This window comes from Pteronotus mesoamericanus, unplaced genomic scaffold (assembly GCF_021234165.1).
Source record: "Pteronotus mesoamericanus isolate MK-2021 breed Mesoamerican mustached bat unplaced genomic scaffold, CSHL_Meso_final contig_82, whole genome shotgun sequence".
Classification (NCBI taxonomy): domain Eukaryota; kingdom Metazoa; phylum Chordata; class Mammalia; order Chiroptera; family Mormoopidae; genus Pteronotus; species Pteronotus mesoamericanus.
This window is the reverse complement of record NW_026555265.1, coordinates 31795993-31814538: the sequence shown is the minus strand read 5'-3', so window position 1 is coordinate 31814538 and position 18546 is coordinate 31795993. Positions and strand designations below refer to the sequence as shown.

At 36.0% G+C, this 18546-nt stretch overlaps 1 protein-coding gene across 4 annotated transcripts in view; it reads right to left on the bottom strand.

The window, feature by feature from the left end:
* ARL13B (ADP ribosylation factor like GTPase 13B) overlaps positions 1–18546 on the bottom strand; it is a 65567-nt gene that overhangs the window by 33257 nt on the left and 13764 nt on the right. For 3 of the 4 annotated variants that reach the window (XM_054585245.1, XM_054585246.1, XM_054585247.1), the window contains exons 2-3: positions 14622–14692; positions 7764–8013 (exon numbers count right to left, since the gene is read on the bottom strand). In XM_054585245.1, the coding sequence (XP_054441220.1) occupies positions 7764–8013; positions 14622–14692 (321 nt within the window). The remainder of the gene's footprint in view (positions 1–7763; positions 8014–14621; positions 14693–18546) is intronic. The other variant, XM_054585248.1, reaches the window with a different exon arrangement.

Here is an 18546-nt window from a genome sequence, read left to right as displayed (position 1 = left end):
GAAGTAGAACGAAAACCATGAAATGTACTGCAAGTACTGCAAAATGCAAAAAAAAAAAAAAAGTGTTTAATATAAACAAAGTTGAGGACATGGTGTGAGGTAAAATAAGAATGGCCAAATGACAATGGACTTGGGAATATAGAGATAATTTACTGATTTCAACTAGAGCAGTTTCAAGGAATTGTAGGGATGAAAGCACAGGTGGAATGTATTGAAGAAAGGATGTGCTATGAAGAATGACAATAGCCATTACAGACAGTCCCTTCCAGAAGTTTGAGTAGACCATAAAAAAGGAGTAAAGAGCTGGGGCGGGGGCGGGGCGGGGGTAGAGGGGGAAGAGTCAAAGGACTGTGTAATAGAGTTAAAAAACACAAGAGCACATTATTCTGCTAACGGGAATAATCCGCAGAGAGAAATTCTTGATATAAGAAAGGGAAGGGATTACATGGCACAGTAGAAAGGGCTGGGATCTGGCGTACAGTTGCAGAAGCTGCCTTGGATAGGAGCAGAAACAACTTTTCCTTATTATAGGAAAAGACAAGGTTTAGAATAAAAACATGTAGTTGAGCAAATTTGGTGGTGAGAAAATGGGAATTCTTGTGGGACAGTTTCCACTTCCTCAAGGAAGTATGAGGCAAAATTATTAACTGAAAGTACAATGGGAATAAGGGAGAACAGATAGATACATACATATACCTCCTAACATTATTAAATAATTTTAATTTCTAAAATATAAAGAAATTGGAGAGCTTTCCACTGTGTCAGTTATCAAGCATTACTGAAGAAAAAGATGTATCACATATGCCAGCTTCAAATGTTTCAGGAACATTATAAAAAAGATAAATTTAAAACTGATGATAAACTCTCAAGCTAATCAGGTGGTGACGGACACATTTCTTCTGTCCCTTCTAAAGTTGTGCTATATCTTTTCTTCTAGTACAGTATTGATACTTGTTTATAATTGTTCCTAAACTGTTTATCATGAAAACTGAGAATATGAAGTACTGTGTAATATTCATTGGCATAATTCTATCCAGATGGACTTGTAAAATAATAATTAGTTTTTATAATCTATATGTGGTACCTTTCAAGCAAGACTTCAGCACAGACACTTTCACAGCAATATGTCATATACAACTTTGTTGTATTTTGAAACCATAGTATCATCCTAACCTAAGCAACAAAAATAACATGGTATTTAACAAATTAGTTGCTGAACATTTTGTATGTTTTATTCACATACTTAATAAGCACTACTAGTAATTCTTCCTTAAAATCATTACCTTAATTATAAAAATTTTAAGCAATGGAGGCACAGTATCAGTAACCTATTGGTTCTCAATGTATGCAATATTAAAAATAAAAGTAATGTGAGTACTTAGGTTCATATTCCTACCCATTAAACTATATTATTTTCTGTAATCAAAAGCTTCATGTAAATTTATATGATAAGATACTTCAAAACGGGATCTCCTAACTCATTTCTATCTGGACACAATATATAATTAATAATAACTTCATATCCACCATCACATTTATAGAACACCAGTAAAGTACTGCACTAGCTGCTTTAAATACATTATTTGTAATTCACATGACAACACTGGCACAAAGCCTTATTTACAAGTGAAGACACAGAAGCTCAGAAAGATTAAGTAAGCTATCCAAGGACTGAGTCTAAAGCCCACAATTTCCCCTTCCTTACCAGTAGCTCTCAATTTCTGCTGTGCATCACAATGATCTGGAAAAAACTGGGGGCCGGGGGTGGGCAGGGAGAAATAGAAACAGTCCTGGCCCTACCCTCTAAAATTTAGGGGACCTGGGCTTGAGCCTCATGCAGGTGATCCCTAGACAACATCTTGCTGCTTAACAACATTGTCAATAGGTTTTTGTTATTTTCTCTTAAAATAGAATGTGCTGGGCTTGGGAAGGGAAGAATGGGAACCTCTTCAGGTTCCTTGTGCATAAATTACCAAGGAAATCAACCAGCTGAGAAGCTTAGTGTAAACTAGAGCTGCTATGAGAGAAGCTAGATGCCCTTAAGAGACAATGGAAGCCCTCAGCAAGAAGTCTGGAGGTGAGCCAACAGTGTAACTAAGTGAGGTTTATGAAGATGACAGCTTTGTAAAGTTCTATTGAAAAAAGAGAAATCTTAAGACAATGGACCCTATAAATACAGTGAGTAGGGGTTTCAGATGGAAAAAATAGTAAAATTAAAGTACTCACCACTATATCTAAGGATCAAGTGACATAGGTAATCCACTTCTGGGTTTCTAGCACTCTAAAAAGGATTGAGGTTCTTTTATTTATTAGTTAAAGGTCTTACTTAGTAAAAGTACATTTGACCAAATATCCAATGGGTATTAGGAAAATCATTACCTAATTAAGTTCTTCGGGGTACAAAAGAAAAAAAAGAGTATGATTAAAAAACACTGGCAAACTAACATTTGCCTGTAATGTTATCCAGAAGGAAGGTGAGTCAAGTAGATATATAAAGGTCAGAGAGAAAAATCCCACATTGAAAAATAAAAGCTTAGTTATTGTTTCTCATAATATGAAAACTCACTGTCATGGTTTTTGACATTTTTGGTCATGAAATCCTTTCAGCATTTGATGAGAGCTACAATCTACTCCCAAGAAAAATGCATGTATGCTCAGAATTGTGTATGTGATTTCAGAGGGTCCTGAGAGGCCACCGGTGGTGCAAAACCTCCAGATCAAAAAACTCTTTTTTAGATTTTGACACTGTTTTGTGCTTCTGCTTTTGGAACAAGGACCCAGGCCCCTCTGACATATCCTGAATGAGAAACAAGGAACATTTATTTAATAAACAGATTTTAAATATGAAAAAAATAAACCTTTTTTATTGAAATATTTGTAACATCTAGTGATATTGTATCAGAGATATTATGTTTCTTCTCTTACTGAAACTCCTCTATTTTTATCTCTTTTGTTGTGAAAGCATCCCATTAGTGAGATCTGGGCGAAAGTTAAGTTAGGTCATATAACTCCACAGAAAAGCAGATAGTATGTAATGAGAAAGTAGCACAATTCCAAGAGTTCAAGTGTGCTAATGCAAAGTAGAACTGTTACGACCCTGGGAGGAAATTTTAGCCTGTGCATCTCCAGAGTCATTCCAATGATAAATATTAGGAGATTCAACCATTAAAAAAAGGAGGATAATTTACTATTTCTCTGAGATTAACGTTTAAGACTATGCTAGAGAGAGATGTAGAAAGAACATCTCTTGTAACATCAGCGTAACCTTGGATGCTGAAAATTTCACTATTTAAAATACCTCCCAGCTGTTCTTTCCATAGGTAATATACAAATACTGTTTTGTATTATTTTTAATATATTTTATTGATTATGCTATTATAGTTGTCCCAATTTTTCCCCTTTGCCCCCCTCTGTCTGGTACCCCTCCTTCCCCTCCAGCAATCCCCTCTTGGTTCATGTCCATGGGTCATGCATATAAGTTCTTTGGCTACTCGATTTCCTACACTGTTCTTAACATCCCTGTTTATTCTGTACTTACCAATTTGTACTCTGCACCTTTTCCCCCATTCTCTCCCTTCCCCCTCCTACCTGATAACCCTCTAAATGCTCTGTATATCTATTATTCTGTTTCTGTTCTGCTTGTTTGCTTAGCTAGTTTTATAGATTCAATCATTGACAGTTGTGAATTTATTGCCATTTTAATGTTCATAGTTTGATCTTCTTTTTCTTAAGTAAGTCCCTCTAACATTTCATATAATAATGGCTTGGTGATGATGAACTCCTTTAGCTTTACCTTGTCTGGGAAGCACTTTATCTGCCCTTCAATTCTAAATGATAGCTTTGCTGGAAACATCTACATGCCTTGTATTATTAATGGAAAATGCCTATGGTGGACATTGAGCTTCAAATTTGTAATTACTGCTGATTTCAATGCTATATAAAACTGCAAAAGTTGATTATTTTTTCTCTTGGAAAGGTCTTCTTTATCTATTGGTATAATCTAGTTTTTGGTTTAAAATTAAGTTATAGCCCTGGCTGGTCTGGCTCAGCGGTTTGAGTGCTAGCCTGCAAACCAAAAGTTCATTGGTTCGATTCCCAGCCAGCGCACATGCCTGGGTTGTGGTCCAGGTCCCCAGAAGGGAACACATGAAAGGCAACCACACACTGATGTTTCTCTCCCTCTCTTACTCCTCCCCTTCCCTTCTCTCTAAAAGCAAATAAAATATTTTTTAAATAATAAAAATTAAGTTATAAATGGTTAAAACACTAGTGTGGGGGGCATGAGGGTAGATAACAGTTCACACCTTAGTAAATCAGACTATAAAGTTAATCTCTATAGTAGATATGAGAAAAAGAAAGACTTTCTAGGTAAATATCAGGTTAATTACAGAGCAGAATGTTTGCATGGCATCTATTTTTGCTCTCTTTAGAAAGACTACAAATCACTTTTACCTTTTTAGTGAAACGGATTCGTGGGATAGCTAGGGTATGGTTCATGTTATTATACAGAGATGAATAGAAATTCAAAATTACAATATTTTATAGCTACTATTCTAGAAGAGACATTCAACTACTATCTGCCGAACAGAACTTCTGAGCTAATAAAACACAGAAGCCTAGTGATGTTCTATGATTCTGACCTTTCAAGAGAACTCTCAAGTCCATGACATAAAGTGAAATTTGGCTGAGGCTTCATTTGCAGTGGCATATGCTGTCCGACTGGTGTGCAGGAGCAAGTGATGCGGGGCTGAGACTGTCCAGGACCTGCTTCTGCGGTCATCTACACCGCTTTCCATAATATGAATGAATCTGGCTCTACCTATTTGTAATTTTGTGATTATAGACAAGATTCTAATTCTTCAGGTTTATTTTCTTCTATTAAATGACTGAAGAGGTCTGTGGTTGTTCTCTATGTGCCCATTATTAGAGGTTGGGAAAAGAAAATCAACTGGATGTGTAAGTGAGTTCTAAGAGGCCTTCTGGAACCTGTGTCAACTAGTGTGGCTCAGACAAGCGGTGAACAGAAGAGATTAGATGCTGTACTTGGATTCTGCAGTTGAGAAGTGTGTGCAACAAGGAGCACTGCAGTCTGCCTCCTAACTCAGGTACTTCTCCACAACCTGCCAGCCCCTAGCACTGCGCTTAGTAGGGTTGGTTCTGCTGGAGCCCTTCCCACTTAGGATCCAGTAGCCTTTTCAATGTCATACTTATTAGGTGCTAGAGTTATATAAGTTAAAAAAAAAAAAACACAAAATTTCCTAGCTGCATGGAACTATGAGTAATCTAAAGGGCTTTAAGCAGAGGAATAGTAAAATGATCAAAATTGCATTTTAAAAAGAACACTCATATTCTTTTCATATTCTTGCTTTATATCACTTGTTAAAGCATGTGAGAGCATGTATCAGTTTTTATAATTTAGAAAATATCAAATAAATAAAAGAGCTCCTGCTAGGAACGTACAGGAGAGTAGAGCATAGGGAAGACTGCTGGCACTGAGGGGGACTGGGTAGGAAACCACGGCACTGCGCTCAGTAACACAAGGGGGACAGGAAAAGGGGATGAAAAGGCGGTAACACCAAAGGGAACAAAGAGTAGTAAAGAGATTTGAATGGTATTCAGACAGTAACATCAACAACAAGAGAAATTAATTGTAGGTCAGAGAGAAAGAGGTAAAGAAGGGAGCCCCAAATATGGGGCTTGGGAAGATACTTAAGAGGGATAGAAACATAAGAAAGAGTGGGATACAAAATTTTATGTATTATATGATCGTTGCATACATCACATTTTTACAAAAATATCCACAGGAGATTCATTAAAATGTTAGAAGTGGCTCACTCTGCATGGTAGGTCAACCATTTTTTAAAAACTCATTCTTTCCTATATATTCTAAATTAATTAAGAATATACTTTGTTGTACATTTTGTGTATTTTTGAAGCACATTCATTTTCAAAGAGCAGTGTACCTTTCTTAATAAGAATTGTATGGTTGTAAATTTGCTTGAAAAAAATTGGTCAAATGGCAAACCGTATTTCATAAACACATTATACCACCCATAATTAATTCTCGTATCATTGTGAGATCTCACTATAAAATTACTGACTAATGGTGAAGCAATGATCCTAGTTGCGGATTTTCTCTTTCTATTCTAGGAATTTACTAGCTGAGAGGCGATGGAATTGAAAGCAGATCTCTCGCTGACAGTCACTCGATCACCCGGCAGTCAGTGCCGACTCGTGAACGCAGGCCCCTGCTCTAGGGCTTTCCGAGGTCCATCTGTCGGAATGACTTTCACCTCAAGTGTCATCCTCTAAATCAAATCTATATTTATCATACTTATAAGAGTAACATGTCCCTGTCACAGGATTCCCGATATTCTTTTACCTGCTTTATTTCCAATACATTTATTACCGAATGTATGACATAATTTATTTATTACATTCAGTGTGTCTCACCCCCTAGACTAAAATTCCTGAGGTCATACATGGATTTTTATTGTTTTTGATCCCAAATGTATCCCCATTACCAGAACTGCCCCTAGCACATAGTGGATACTCAGTATTTGCTAAATTAATGCATGCATGAATGAATAAAGCATGAAAGAATAAATAAATGACTATTAGATTTAAAAAAGCATATACAATTACTTCACAAATGAGTATCAGTCATTAATATTTTTTACTTTAGAAGACACTGATTTCCTGCTTAAACACCTGTAGACTAATTTAGCCTATGGGTTTCAACAAAGTGCCTCTTTGTATATATGTCTATTAAAGTTTCCTTCAGATTCAAAAAGGTGAGAATTGACTATGTAAATCAAATAATTTCTCTAGTCGGTTAAATGTATAAAAATTAAACAGTATGAGCTTTACCAATAAACAATGAAATGAAGGTGTACTTCTTGTAATTAGAGCTTACAAACTGCTTCACTTAAAATTACTCATTTACTGTTGAGGACCACTGAGAAACTCTGTTTAGTTTCTCATTTAACTACATGTTTGTCTGCTTTTTTATTCTTAGTAATGAATCACAAGAGTAAGGGCACGTGGACAAGAAGGCAAGGGCACACATTCAGCTTACTTCTAATCTTAGGAGCAATTTAAACCGTTTTCATTTTGCTGTCTTGTAGTTATAGCACCATCTGGTGCTTACTATGCAGAAATGCTATAAGGGCAAGTAATGCAAAAGTCCTTTGTCAGTTTTTTAAAAAGGTTTAGGTGGCTGGACAAATGATATAAGCATGTGACTAAGTGACAGATCACAGGTTTAATTTGGAAATATAGAAGTAAAAATTGAGAAATCAATGTGGCATTAGAAGAATAAACCATTTAAATAACTTTCAAACAAAGGCAAAACACAAATTAATTTTTAAAGGAGGAAACATTTGAAAACCATTCTAGAACCTTGTTAATAAACCATTTAAAAATGCAAAATGTAAAGACTATACTTTCAGGGATCATTTCTATAGTTTGTTAAAAATGCAAAATGTGATATGAAGTAAATTATCAAATAAAACAAAGAGTTTATATTTGAATACCCAAGAGCTCCAATTATAAGGCTTCTTCATAATACAGCCTCAACCTTTAATCCCTATGGATAGCATTATAAGGCCTCAGTATATTAACAACTCCCAGTTAACTAACATGCACTTTGTTATACGAAGGCTTGACTATGTTAGCTTATTCAGTCTTCTGTAACTTAAGTAAATTTCTTTATTAGCTAATGCTGTTGCCTCTACGTTTACAATAAAACCAACATTACTTACACCAATATGGGCTTTCCAGATATCCTAGGGTGTCTTAACACTTCTGACATTGTTTCCTTTGTCTCTTCCATTCTTTCTTCGTCACTGGAATCCACAACAAATATTACCCCATAGGACTCAGCATAATAATTCTTCCAGATTCCCCTAATTCTTTTTCCACCTCCCAAGTCAAAGATGGTGACTTCAAACTTTCCTTGTCTAAGGTCAATTTTGGAAAATCCAACCGTAGGAGCTACGTCTTCAGGATACTCTGTTTCAAATATTAAAAAAAAAAAAACACAACACAATCTTTAGACTTTAATAAATAACAATTTAACTTTACAACTTAAATGATACATAAAGTATCATACTTTAGAAGAATGGAATGGAATGTTTATTATTTCCTTACAGAATAAGCATTACTGATTTGGGGCAAGAGTGGATACTATAAAAAATATCCAACTAGAATTTACACTCCACACAGATAGGTATTTCTTTTTCTGTTTGCATTTGTTTTTATTAATATAATGACGACCATATAATAGGTACTTAGTAAGTACTTGTAAATGAATAAATAAGTGAACTTTTGCCTTTAAGACTATTTACTGTCCAATACAAAAAATAAAAATTTCAACCATTCAATACCATAGATGCCCCCAGAAACCATAACAAGCTCTATAGAGTTATAAAGGAAATCTGAACATTTATAGAACAGTTTAAAAGAACCAAAGAATGGTAGAAGCTATGAAGAATAGGACCATCTTTTTTAATTAACTGAATTCAAGTTATAATTGGAATGAAAAGACTTGTGAGGGCAGCTTACAAATATAGAGTAGATTTCATTATTTCTACAGGAACATGTTTTGGATACTCTTGTAAATTTGTAAGTTACAAGAATTTTTTCTGTTTTACTTCTGTATATGACAACACAAAGAAGGTACAAGATGTATAAGAAGAGTTTAGACTTCATGTCTGTCTCTTCCATTCTTTCTCCACCACTGGAATCCACAACAAATATTACTCCACTGGACTTTGTTTACAGCTGCACAACCACAAACTACATGAGGCTTTTCAACTTTAAATCAATCAAAATTAAATAAAATTAAAAATTCAATTCTTCAGCTGTATTAGCTACATTTTAAGTACTCAAAAGCTGTATGTGGCTAGTCGCCCACCCTATTGGACAGAGCCAATATAGAATGTTTCTACCACTTCAGAAAGCTTTAATGAATAACACTGTTTAGAGGGTCTTATCCCACATTCAAAATGTGCTATTATAGAGACAAATTTGAAAGCTTTTTGCTGCTAGGCTTCCATATGACTGAGAAATAGACTTGCAATGTACCACTCCCTTTCACCAAGCACTCTACACAGCTTCCAAGAAAGTTAACAATGTACCACTCCCTTTCACCAAGCACTTTATACAGCTTCCAAGAAAGTTAACAGAGACATTACAAGTCACATTTTTTCTTTTTTTTTTTATTGTTGTTCAGTTACAGTTGTCCCACCTTTTTCTCCATTTCTCTCCCCTTCCTCCCTCCCCCTTGTCCATGCCCATGAGTCCTCTATTCGTGTTCCCTGGCTAATCCTAACCCTTCCTCCTCCTCCTCTCTGGTCACTGTCTGTTCTTAGTCTTACAAAAATCTGACTTGAGCAAAATTGAACAAGGCACATTTTTGTAAGACTTCCTTATCTAGGAGAAATGGGCAAGTCTGAAAGCAGTATAGGCAGACTGATATTCAAAAAACAGGATTATACCAGACATTTTAAAGTATGAATCTAGTCCAGGCCAGAAGTGATTTCCACAGGTAAAACAGGCAGCTGTCTTTGAGTATGATTAAGAGATATCCTCAGGACATTATCAGTGAGAATAAATATGCTGGAATAGGGGTAGGGGAACTAAAATATACAGAACACCTACTCAGTACCAAGATTTTGTTAGACATTAGGATGTACAGATAAGATAGGGTTGCTCTCCTACACACAGTACAATACAGAGACAGAACATCAAGGGGAACGGTGTAAGAACTGTAAGTTCTGTGGAAAAGTCTGGAGAGGACAGTGTGAAGGTGTCAGGACTGCATGTCTGTGTCCCCACAAAACTCTTATGTTGGACCTGACTCCCAATGTGATGGTATTTGAAGGTGGGCCTTTAGGAGGTATGTAATTAGATTTGGGTGAAGTCTTGAGGGTGAAGCCCCCATGATGGGATAAGTGCCCTTACAAGAGAGACCAAGAGAGCTTGTTTCCTCTCTCTCTTTCCTCCACCTGAGGATACTGTGAGAAGATGAACGTTAGTAAACCAGGAAACGGGAATCACTGACCATGTTGGCACCATGATTGCAGACTTCCAGGGTCCAAAACCATGAGAAATACCTGTTGTTTAAGCCACCCAGTCTTCTATGGCATTTTGTTATAGCAGCCCAAACTGAGAGACAGGGCATTCAAGTGGAAAAGGGCAAAGAAGAGGGAGGGGTGAGTCGTGGTCTAGAAAGACTTCACAAAGGAAATGAAATGACAGTGAAGTCTTAAGAGCTACAAGATTATAACAAAGGGAGCACATTCTAGGCAGGGAAGCAATGTCAGCACAGATAAAATGATGGCAATACTCCCAGGAAACCAATTCAGATTAGGTAATTTTCTCAAGGTTACATGGTAGTCAGAGCCAGAAGTCAAATCCAGGTCTTCAGGACATTTAAAGCTTGTTTCTTTTAATATATAGAACACCCTACCCCACTTCTCTTATTCTTTCCTCTGATTCCTACTTATGATTCTGTGTTTCAATACACAAAACAAAAATTCAGGTTACAATCTTCCCCTAAATCCCTCTCTGATGAGTCCTTCTTAATTCCATGATCACTTATAGCCTCTATCACAAATTCTGTCTTCTTGCTGGTCTTCACAATAGCCTATACCTTCCCAATAGCTGGGACCTGTCTTTGTAATTTTAGCACTCAGCACAAATCATATAGTGGCTCAATTTCACCACACCAGACTGCTAAGATAGCTAAAGCTGCTGTCATTATGTTGTTTCTTCCTTTTTCCTTCCATATATTTATCCATCTATCCATGCTCATACTCATTTATTGAGAGCCTATTCTATGTAGATCAGGCATCACAGAAGAGTACAAAGACATATGTCCAACCATAAGGATTTCAGTAAGCCTATGTGTTAAGACAATACCTGTAAAGTCCAACATAAAATTAAAATATATAACGAATAACTATTTATTGAATATCTGTTATATGCTAATCATTGTGTAAGGTCCTAAATATACAAAGATTAATAATAAGATCCATCTTCTGATCTTAAAGAGCTATTACATAAGAGGAAAAAAGAGGAAACCTCTATTGGGTTGGCCAAAAAGTCTATGTTTTTTTCCATAAAATAAAAGACACATTTTTCTTTTTCACCAATAATTTTATTGATTCAGATATTTTGAGCACATTGACCATCTCCTGTGTGCTATAATAATGATTGTCCTCAAGCAATGCCTTGATTTGATCTCTATCAATTTCACCTGGTCTACCTGACTGCGGAGCATCATCCAGTGAGAAATCTCCATCACGAAACTTGGCAAACCACTTTTGACACATTTGATGAGTCACAACACCCTCTCCATATACTGCGCAAATCTTTTTTTGCACTTCAGCTGTTTTTACTTTTCTTGAAATAATAAAGCATGATATGCCGAGAATGTTGTATATTTTCTTCCATCTCAATATTAAAATGGCTACACAAAAATTCACCAATTTTTATGTTTTTTTAAAATGCAAGCTGATATGACAGCTGTCACAATACAGTCTAACAAAATTGTTTCAAATGAAGTTAAAGACGATTAAGCAATACTAAAGCCATCTTATGGAAAAATAAAACTAATGAACTTTTTGGCCAACCCAATATAAAATTAACTACAATATAATAAAGATGTGTTAACTTCCAACAATGATAGGGACCAAATTACACAAAGAATTTGCCCACCCAAAATACCCATAGTTCTTTAGGAACTTTTAGGCAATAGCATTGGATAGTCAGCAAGAATCCTAGATTATTTTAGCTGAGCATAGAGCTAGTTAGAATAAAGACTACATTCCCTAGTCTCTACAGAAATTAGGTGTGGCTGTGAGAGCAGGTTCTAAGTAGTGTGCTGGTGGTATGCTGTCAAATGTTTAATTGGGTCAGGGGAACTAGGATATGCAGAGTTCGCCAATTTCTATAGTGTAAATACTCCCACTGTGGCCCATTTCAAACTACCAACACGGGGTACCTGAACACAGAGTTGGAAAAGAGATGTGCATAGTTAGCTTTCGCTAACTGATGTAAGGTAATAAACACAAGTAGGAGCCGGACCCAGAACACTACTGATTCTAGTCAATGGCAGGTGAGCTGAATGGCAGGTGCTGGCTTCTGGCCACACCTTAAAGGAAAGAAGAATGGCTTCCCTTTGCCCTTTATCTCTTCCTTCCTTGCTCATGACTAAATGCACTACAATCATGAGCCACGCTGGACCAGAAGGCATGGGAGAACACGTGGAATGGCAAAGCAAATAGAAGGAACTTGAGTTCCTAACACCATGGAGATGCTATGCCACCCTACACTAGTTTTGCCTGCATTGTTATGAGAGAAATAAACTTTTATTTTGTTAAACTGTTGTTATTACTTCTCTTTTACAACAACCAAACCTATTTCCAATATAAACTCTCATTTCATTAAGCAGCTGTTATTTTACTTCTGTTACAACAACCAAGTCTGTAATTAATACAATCATTTTGACAGACATGAAGAAAAGTTGACTGAAAGAAGTTGAGCTCAAGATAGGGAAAGCATGTTTAGATTTGGAAGTTACTGTAACAATACAGATGAGGGACTTTGCAGGTCTGGATTTAGACAATGGCAATACAGTTGGAGAGGTAGGAGATATATCTCAAAAGAAACAAGCAAATACCAAAACAAAGAAACAAACAGAGAAGAGCCAGAAATAAGCTGAAGAGTAGAAGTCATGAGTAAAATGTTTTAAGAATACTGCCTACTACACTTAAGGCATGGCCTGAACTGGGACACCAAAATGAATAAAAGTGCCCTGTGGGAAATTACAGTTTCGAGAGGTTGAGAGATACATAAACAAAATGGCAATTGAGTAGTAATACAAGCAGGACTGGGTAAGAGTAGGTCAAAACAGAGGAAGTAGTCAATTCTACTGATGGTAATGAATGAGGTGAGCAGAAAAAAGGATTTCATTAAGAAGGAAACTATATTACAATAATATATCTTCAGAGATAAGTAGATATTCTCTCTTTAAAGATAAGCAGAAATATTCTCTTTAGTAAGATAAGTGGAAACAGAATAAACAAAAATACAAAGGCATGAAAAGGCTCAATTTGGAAAAGTTCAAGAAGTTCTAAATAACTAGAATCTTTAAAAAAGAATAAAAGGTAAGAAATCAGTCACTGGAGTAGGCTGATTGGTAAATATGAGATGAAGAACAAAACCAGAGCCAGAAATAAGCTCAAAGTTGAAAGCAGTTTTGACTATTTGTTCATTTGACACCCTGAGCATTTTCTAATCTCAGAGAAGCTGATGGATGTATGGAAGTGGAAAACAGAAGAGGAAGAACCTAATGGAAAGAGGATATTCTAAGTATACATAACAAATCACATGATCTGATTCTCAGATTCTTGGAGCCTGCATCCTTAAATGTAAGGCTTTGAAGGAATGAAAGAAAGGAAGATGTTTAGATAAAGCAGTCATGGCCTAAAAGCCAAATCTGGCTTGCTACCTGTTTTTATACTGCTCTCAGGATAAGAATGTGTTTTAAATTTCATTACACACTAAATAAAGTTTCTGTGGAACATGACCATGCTTGTTTGTTTACATACTTTCCATGGATGTTTTCAAACTACTATGTCAGAGCTGTATAGTTGAGAAAGAGACCACATGGTCCTCAAAGTCTAAAATGTTTACTGTCTGGCTCTTGGCACAAGTTTGCTAACCCTGGTTTATATGATTACAGTGAGTGCGCTGAGAGGACATAGCGTGAGGGTACCTAAAGGGCATTGGAAGAATCCGCAGGCAATAATATGTTATTTACACCTAATGTTACATAGTGAAATTTAGGGTGACAAAATGTTTTTCTCCAACAGAAAGTTTTGCAAAGTGTTAATTTTCTTCCACAAACTTCCATAAGTAAAAGCCCTCCCCCATCCATATGCATGATATCCTCTTGAAACATTCATTTTCAGAAACAACATATGTTGTTTCTTCCCAATTCATACCCTTAAGATGCCTGGATGGTACTACATCTCCTGGGTACACAAAAAACTCTCTAGCACAGTTATTTCTATATTGTAGTACAAAGCGTTAAATTAAGGGTAAAGAAATACATCCAATGAGTTGAAATATAAATGACATAAAACCCTTTAATAACACAGAGGCCCTACCTTTACTATAACTCTAAAAATTACATATTGGAAAAAAATCAAAAGATTCAGACAGTTGTGCTGGCTAACTATATTTCTACCTCCCTAAATAAAAGGCCTTGCGACTAAATTCTGGACAAGAAAATAGAGGTAGGAGATGGGTGTCCTTATAAGCAGAGTCATGCAGCTTCTTTTCTTTTTTTTTCACTTTTTCCTTCCTATGGGCTAGAAGACAGATGTGATTCCTATTAGCTAATAAAAGCCTCTTTGCATTTGTTCAAATTTGACACAGGATAACACACTGGTATTATGAAGCCAGAGTCTATTCACCACATTAGCCATAGTATGGTGAGAATATAAAGTAATGGAGTGCACACTAGCTTTACTCAATGAATATGAAACAAAGCAATTTAAATAAATAAATAATTTGGAATAATTTAATAATAAATATTTTCAGCTTACCTCCTTGGATTCCCTTTGCCGTTGCCGTTTTACCAGCATTATCAAGTCCCACCATCACAAGAGTCACCTTTCTTAAAATAATAAAAATTTAAAAATCATTTTCTGAGTTACTTTAATATTGGGAAAAAGATAAAAGCAAATATGTACATTCATTCAAGCAACACTTAGGAGCATCTACTGTACACGACAATCTGCTAGGTACTAAGAGTAAAATGATGAATAAACACATATTTAAAAAGCAAAATTCATGAAGAATACCTTTAACCTGTCATCCTTCAATTCTCTAAGCCAAAAAAAAAAAAAAATAGGGGAGGGGAATTGTACAACAGATAATCCAAAGGATAAGGGAAGGAAAAAACGGAGGGAGGGAGATGGATTTTAACAAATGAGTTACGTATAAGAGTTAAAGAATAGATTTTCATTTCCATCTAAGATCAGGCACAAGACAAGGTTGTCCACTTTCACCACTTCTATTCAACATAGTATTGGAAGTTTTAGCCATAGTGATCGACAAGAAAAAGAAATAAAAGGCATCCAAATTTGAAAAGAGAAAGTAAAACTGTCATTGTTTGCAGATGACATGATAGTGTACATAGAAAACTCTATAGACTCCATCAAAAAACTACTCAACCTAATAAATGAATTTGGTAAAACAGTGGGATACAAAGTCCACATTCAGAAATTGAAGGCATTTTTGTATATCAACAATGAGGTATAAGAAAAAGAAATTAAAGAAAAAATCCCATTTACTATAGCAACAAGAAAAATAAAATACTTAGGAATAAACTTAACCAAGGAGGTAAAAGACTTGTACTCAGAAAACTACAGAACACTGAAGAAATTAAGGAAGACACAAATAAATGGAAGCATATACTGTGTTCATGGATTGGAAGAATTAGCATCATTAAAATGTCCATACTATCCAAAGTAATCTATAGATTCAACACAGTCCCTATCAGAATACCAATGACATATTTCACAGATATAGAATAAATATTTCAAAAATGTATATGGAATCATAAACAACCCTGAATAGCTTCAGCAGTTTTGAGAAAGAAGAACAAAGTAGGAGGAATCACAATACCTGATATCAAACTATATTACAAGGTCGCTGTAATCAAAACAGACACGTAGATCAAAGGAACAGAATAGAGAGCCCAGAAAGAAATTTATGCCAATACAGTTAGTTAAATTTGACAAAGGGGGCAGGAACATAAAATGGAGTAAAAATAGTCTCTTCAATAAATTGTGTGTGGAGATCTGGACAAGTACTTGCAAAAAGATGAAACTAGACCACCAACTTATACCATACAGCAAAATAAACTTAAGATGGATAAAGGATTTAAATATAAGCAACAACACCATAAAAGTCCTAGAGTGGAACATAGGCAGGAAATTTCAGATATCCCACACAGCAGTATTTTTCACTGATACTCCCTCTAGGGCAAGGGATATAAAGGAAAGAATAAACAAATGGGACTACTAAACTAACTAAACTAAACTATCTAAACTATCAAACTAAAAAATTTCTGTATGGTTAAAGAAAATATCAACAAAATGGAAAGGAAACTAACCATGAGAAAACACATTTGCTAATGATACCTCAGACAATGGCTTGATCCCCAGAATATATTAAGAACTCATACAACTCCATACCAGGAAGACAACCCAGTTAAAAAATGGGCAAAGGACCTGAACAGATACTTCTCCAAGGAGAACATACAAAGGGCCCATAGGCACATGAAAAAATGCTCAACATTATTAGCCATTAGAGAGATGCAAATTAAAACCATAATGAGATACCACTTCACACTGGTCAGAATGGCCATCATTAATAAATCAACAAGTAACAAGTGCTGACGAGGTTGTGGAGAAAAGGGATCCCTAGTATATTGTTGGTGGGAATGCAGACTGATGCAGCCACTGTGGAAACAGTTTGGAATTTCCTCAAAAAACTGAGGATGAAACTGCTTTTCAATCTAGCAATCCCGCTGCTGGTACTATACTCTAAGGATCAACAATTCAAAAGAACCTACGTACCCCAATGTTCATAGCAGCGTTATTTATAATAGCCAAGTGCTGGAAACAGCCTAAGTGCCCATCAGTCAATGAATGGATCAAAAAACTGTTATATTTACACAATGGAATACTACACAGCAGAAAGAAAGAGGGAGTTCCCACCCTTCACAACCTCATGGATGGAACTGAAGAGCATTATGCTAAGTGAAATAAGCCAGGCAGTGAAAGGCAAATACCATGTGATCTCACCTATAGTGGAACTTAATCAACAAAACAAATAAATGAGCAAAATAGAACCAGAGACTTGGAAATAAAGAACAAACTGACAGTGACCAGAGGGGAGGGGGAAAGATGAGGAAGGGGCAAGCAAATGAACATGAATAGAGGATTCACGGGCTTGGATGGGGAGGCAACTGACTGTAGGAGTGGGGGGGTGATGTAGTAGGGGGAAGCAATGGGGCAAAAGGCTGGACAACTGTAACTGAACAATAATAAAGAAAGATAATAATAAATTTTCTAGTTAACTGAATTTTAAGGATTATCACAAATCTGTTTTTTTCTTGTGAAATTACATAAGAAAAGAATTATTGTGCCGTGGCTGGTGGGGCTCAGTGGATTGAGCACCGGCCTGCAAACCAAAGGGTCACCGGTTCGATTCCCAGTGTAAGGCACATGCCTAGGTTGCAGGCCAGGTGCCCAATACGGGGTGCACGACATGCAACTACACATTGATATTTCTCTTTCTCCCTCCGTTCCCTTTTCAAAAAATAAATAAATAAATCTTTAAAAAATTTTTAAAAAAGAATTATTGTTATATTCTAGGCACTGTTTACATGCTCAATTCTGTTTTTAGATATGTGTAACACCTGACCAAGTATATATCTTAAATATAGTATAAAAACATGCTTATTAACTTAAGTGCTAATATATTTTCAAAGACTATAATTATAAAGCTTAAAATGCTTCTGATAATAATAGCTAAACTTCACAGAGTCAGAAAAAAAATACAGCCTAGTTCAATATTACAACTGAAAAAACAAGCCCAGAGACAGAAGACATAAGACAATGAGTGGGTTATAAAGAAACAGAACCTAATTCACCTAAATCCCAGAGAATTCTTTAACTGGGGACAGGTATAAAGGAACAAACCTATTATACTGGTCCTATTAACATCACAATTCAGTCCACCACTAAAGTTCATTTCTGTTCTGGGTTACACTATTGCACAATGTAAGGCATGAGACCATCCATTAGCACCATGGGTTTGCGACTAGAGAGAGAAAGCCACAGTATAACACAGCTGCTGTGTTGGCACCACAGGGCCACACTCCTATGGGATAGTCAGGGTCTCTACCAAACACTGTCATTTTTCACTGGCAGTCATCCCAAGACAGGTTAAAAAACAGAACGTGCGTTTCAAGGAAGGGTTTTCTTTTATCTTTCTCGGCCTGGCTCTTGGATATAGATTAAAAAAAAAAAAATTCCACTTATATTCACAGAAGTCCACAAAACAAAGAGAAAAGACTGATATGGGGGTGTGAGGTAGTCCAGCTCTGGGTCGCAAGAGAACAAACTCAGTGTTGCAAAAATCAAATTGGTTATTTGTTAAACAAGTAATTACTGGCCATCTTCTGTGCACCTGACACCAATGTTTTAGGTATTTGAGATACACCTGTTTATTAAAATAATCAAAACAATAGAAAACAAACTCTTTCCTTATTAAACTTACATTTTAGTGGCAGAAAATAACTGTAAGAAATAAGTAAATTATGCTTCATAGTATGTTAGTGATTGAGTACTATAGGGAAAAAAAAGAGAACAGGGTAAAGGGATAGGAGATGGGTTGGAGTTTTATGTAGGGTGATCAGGGTAGGCCAGATTGAGAAGGTAAAGTCTGAGGAAGACC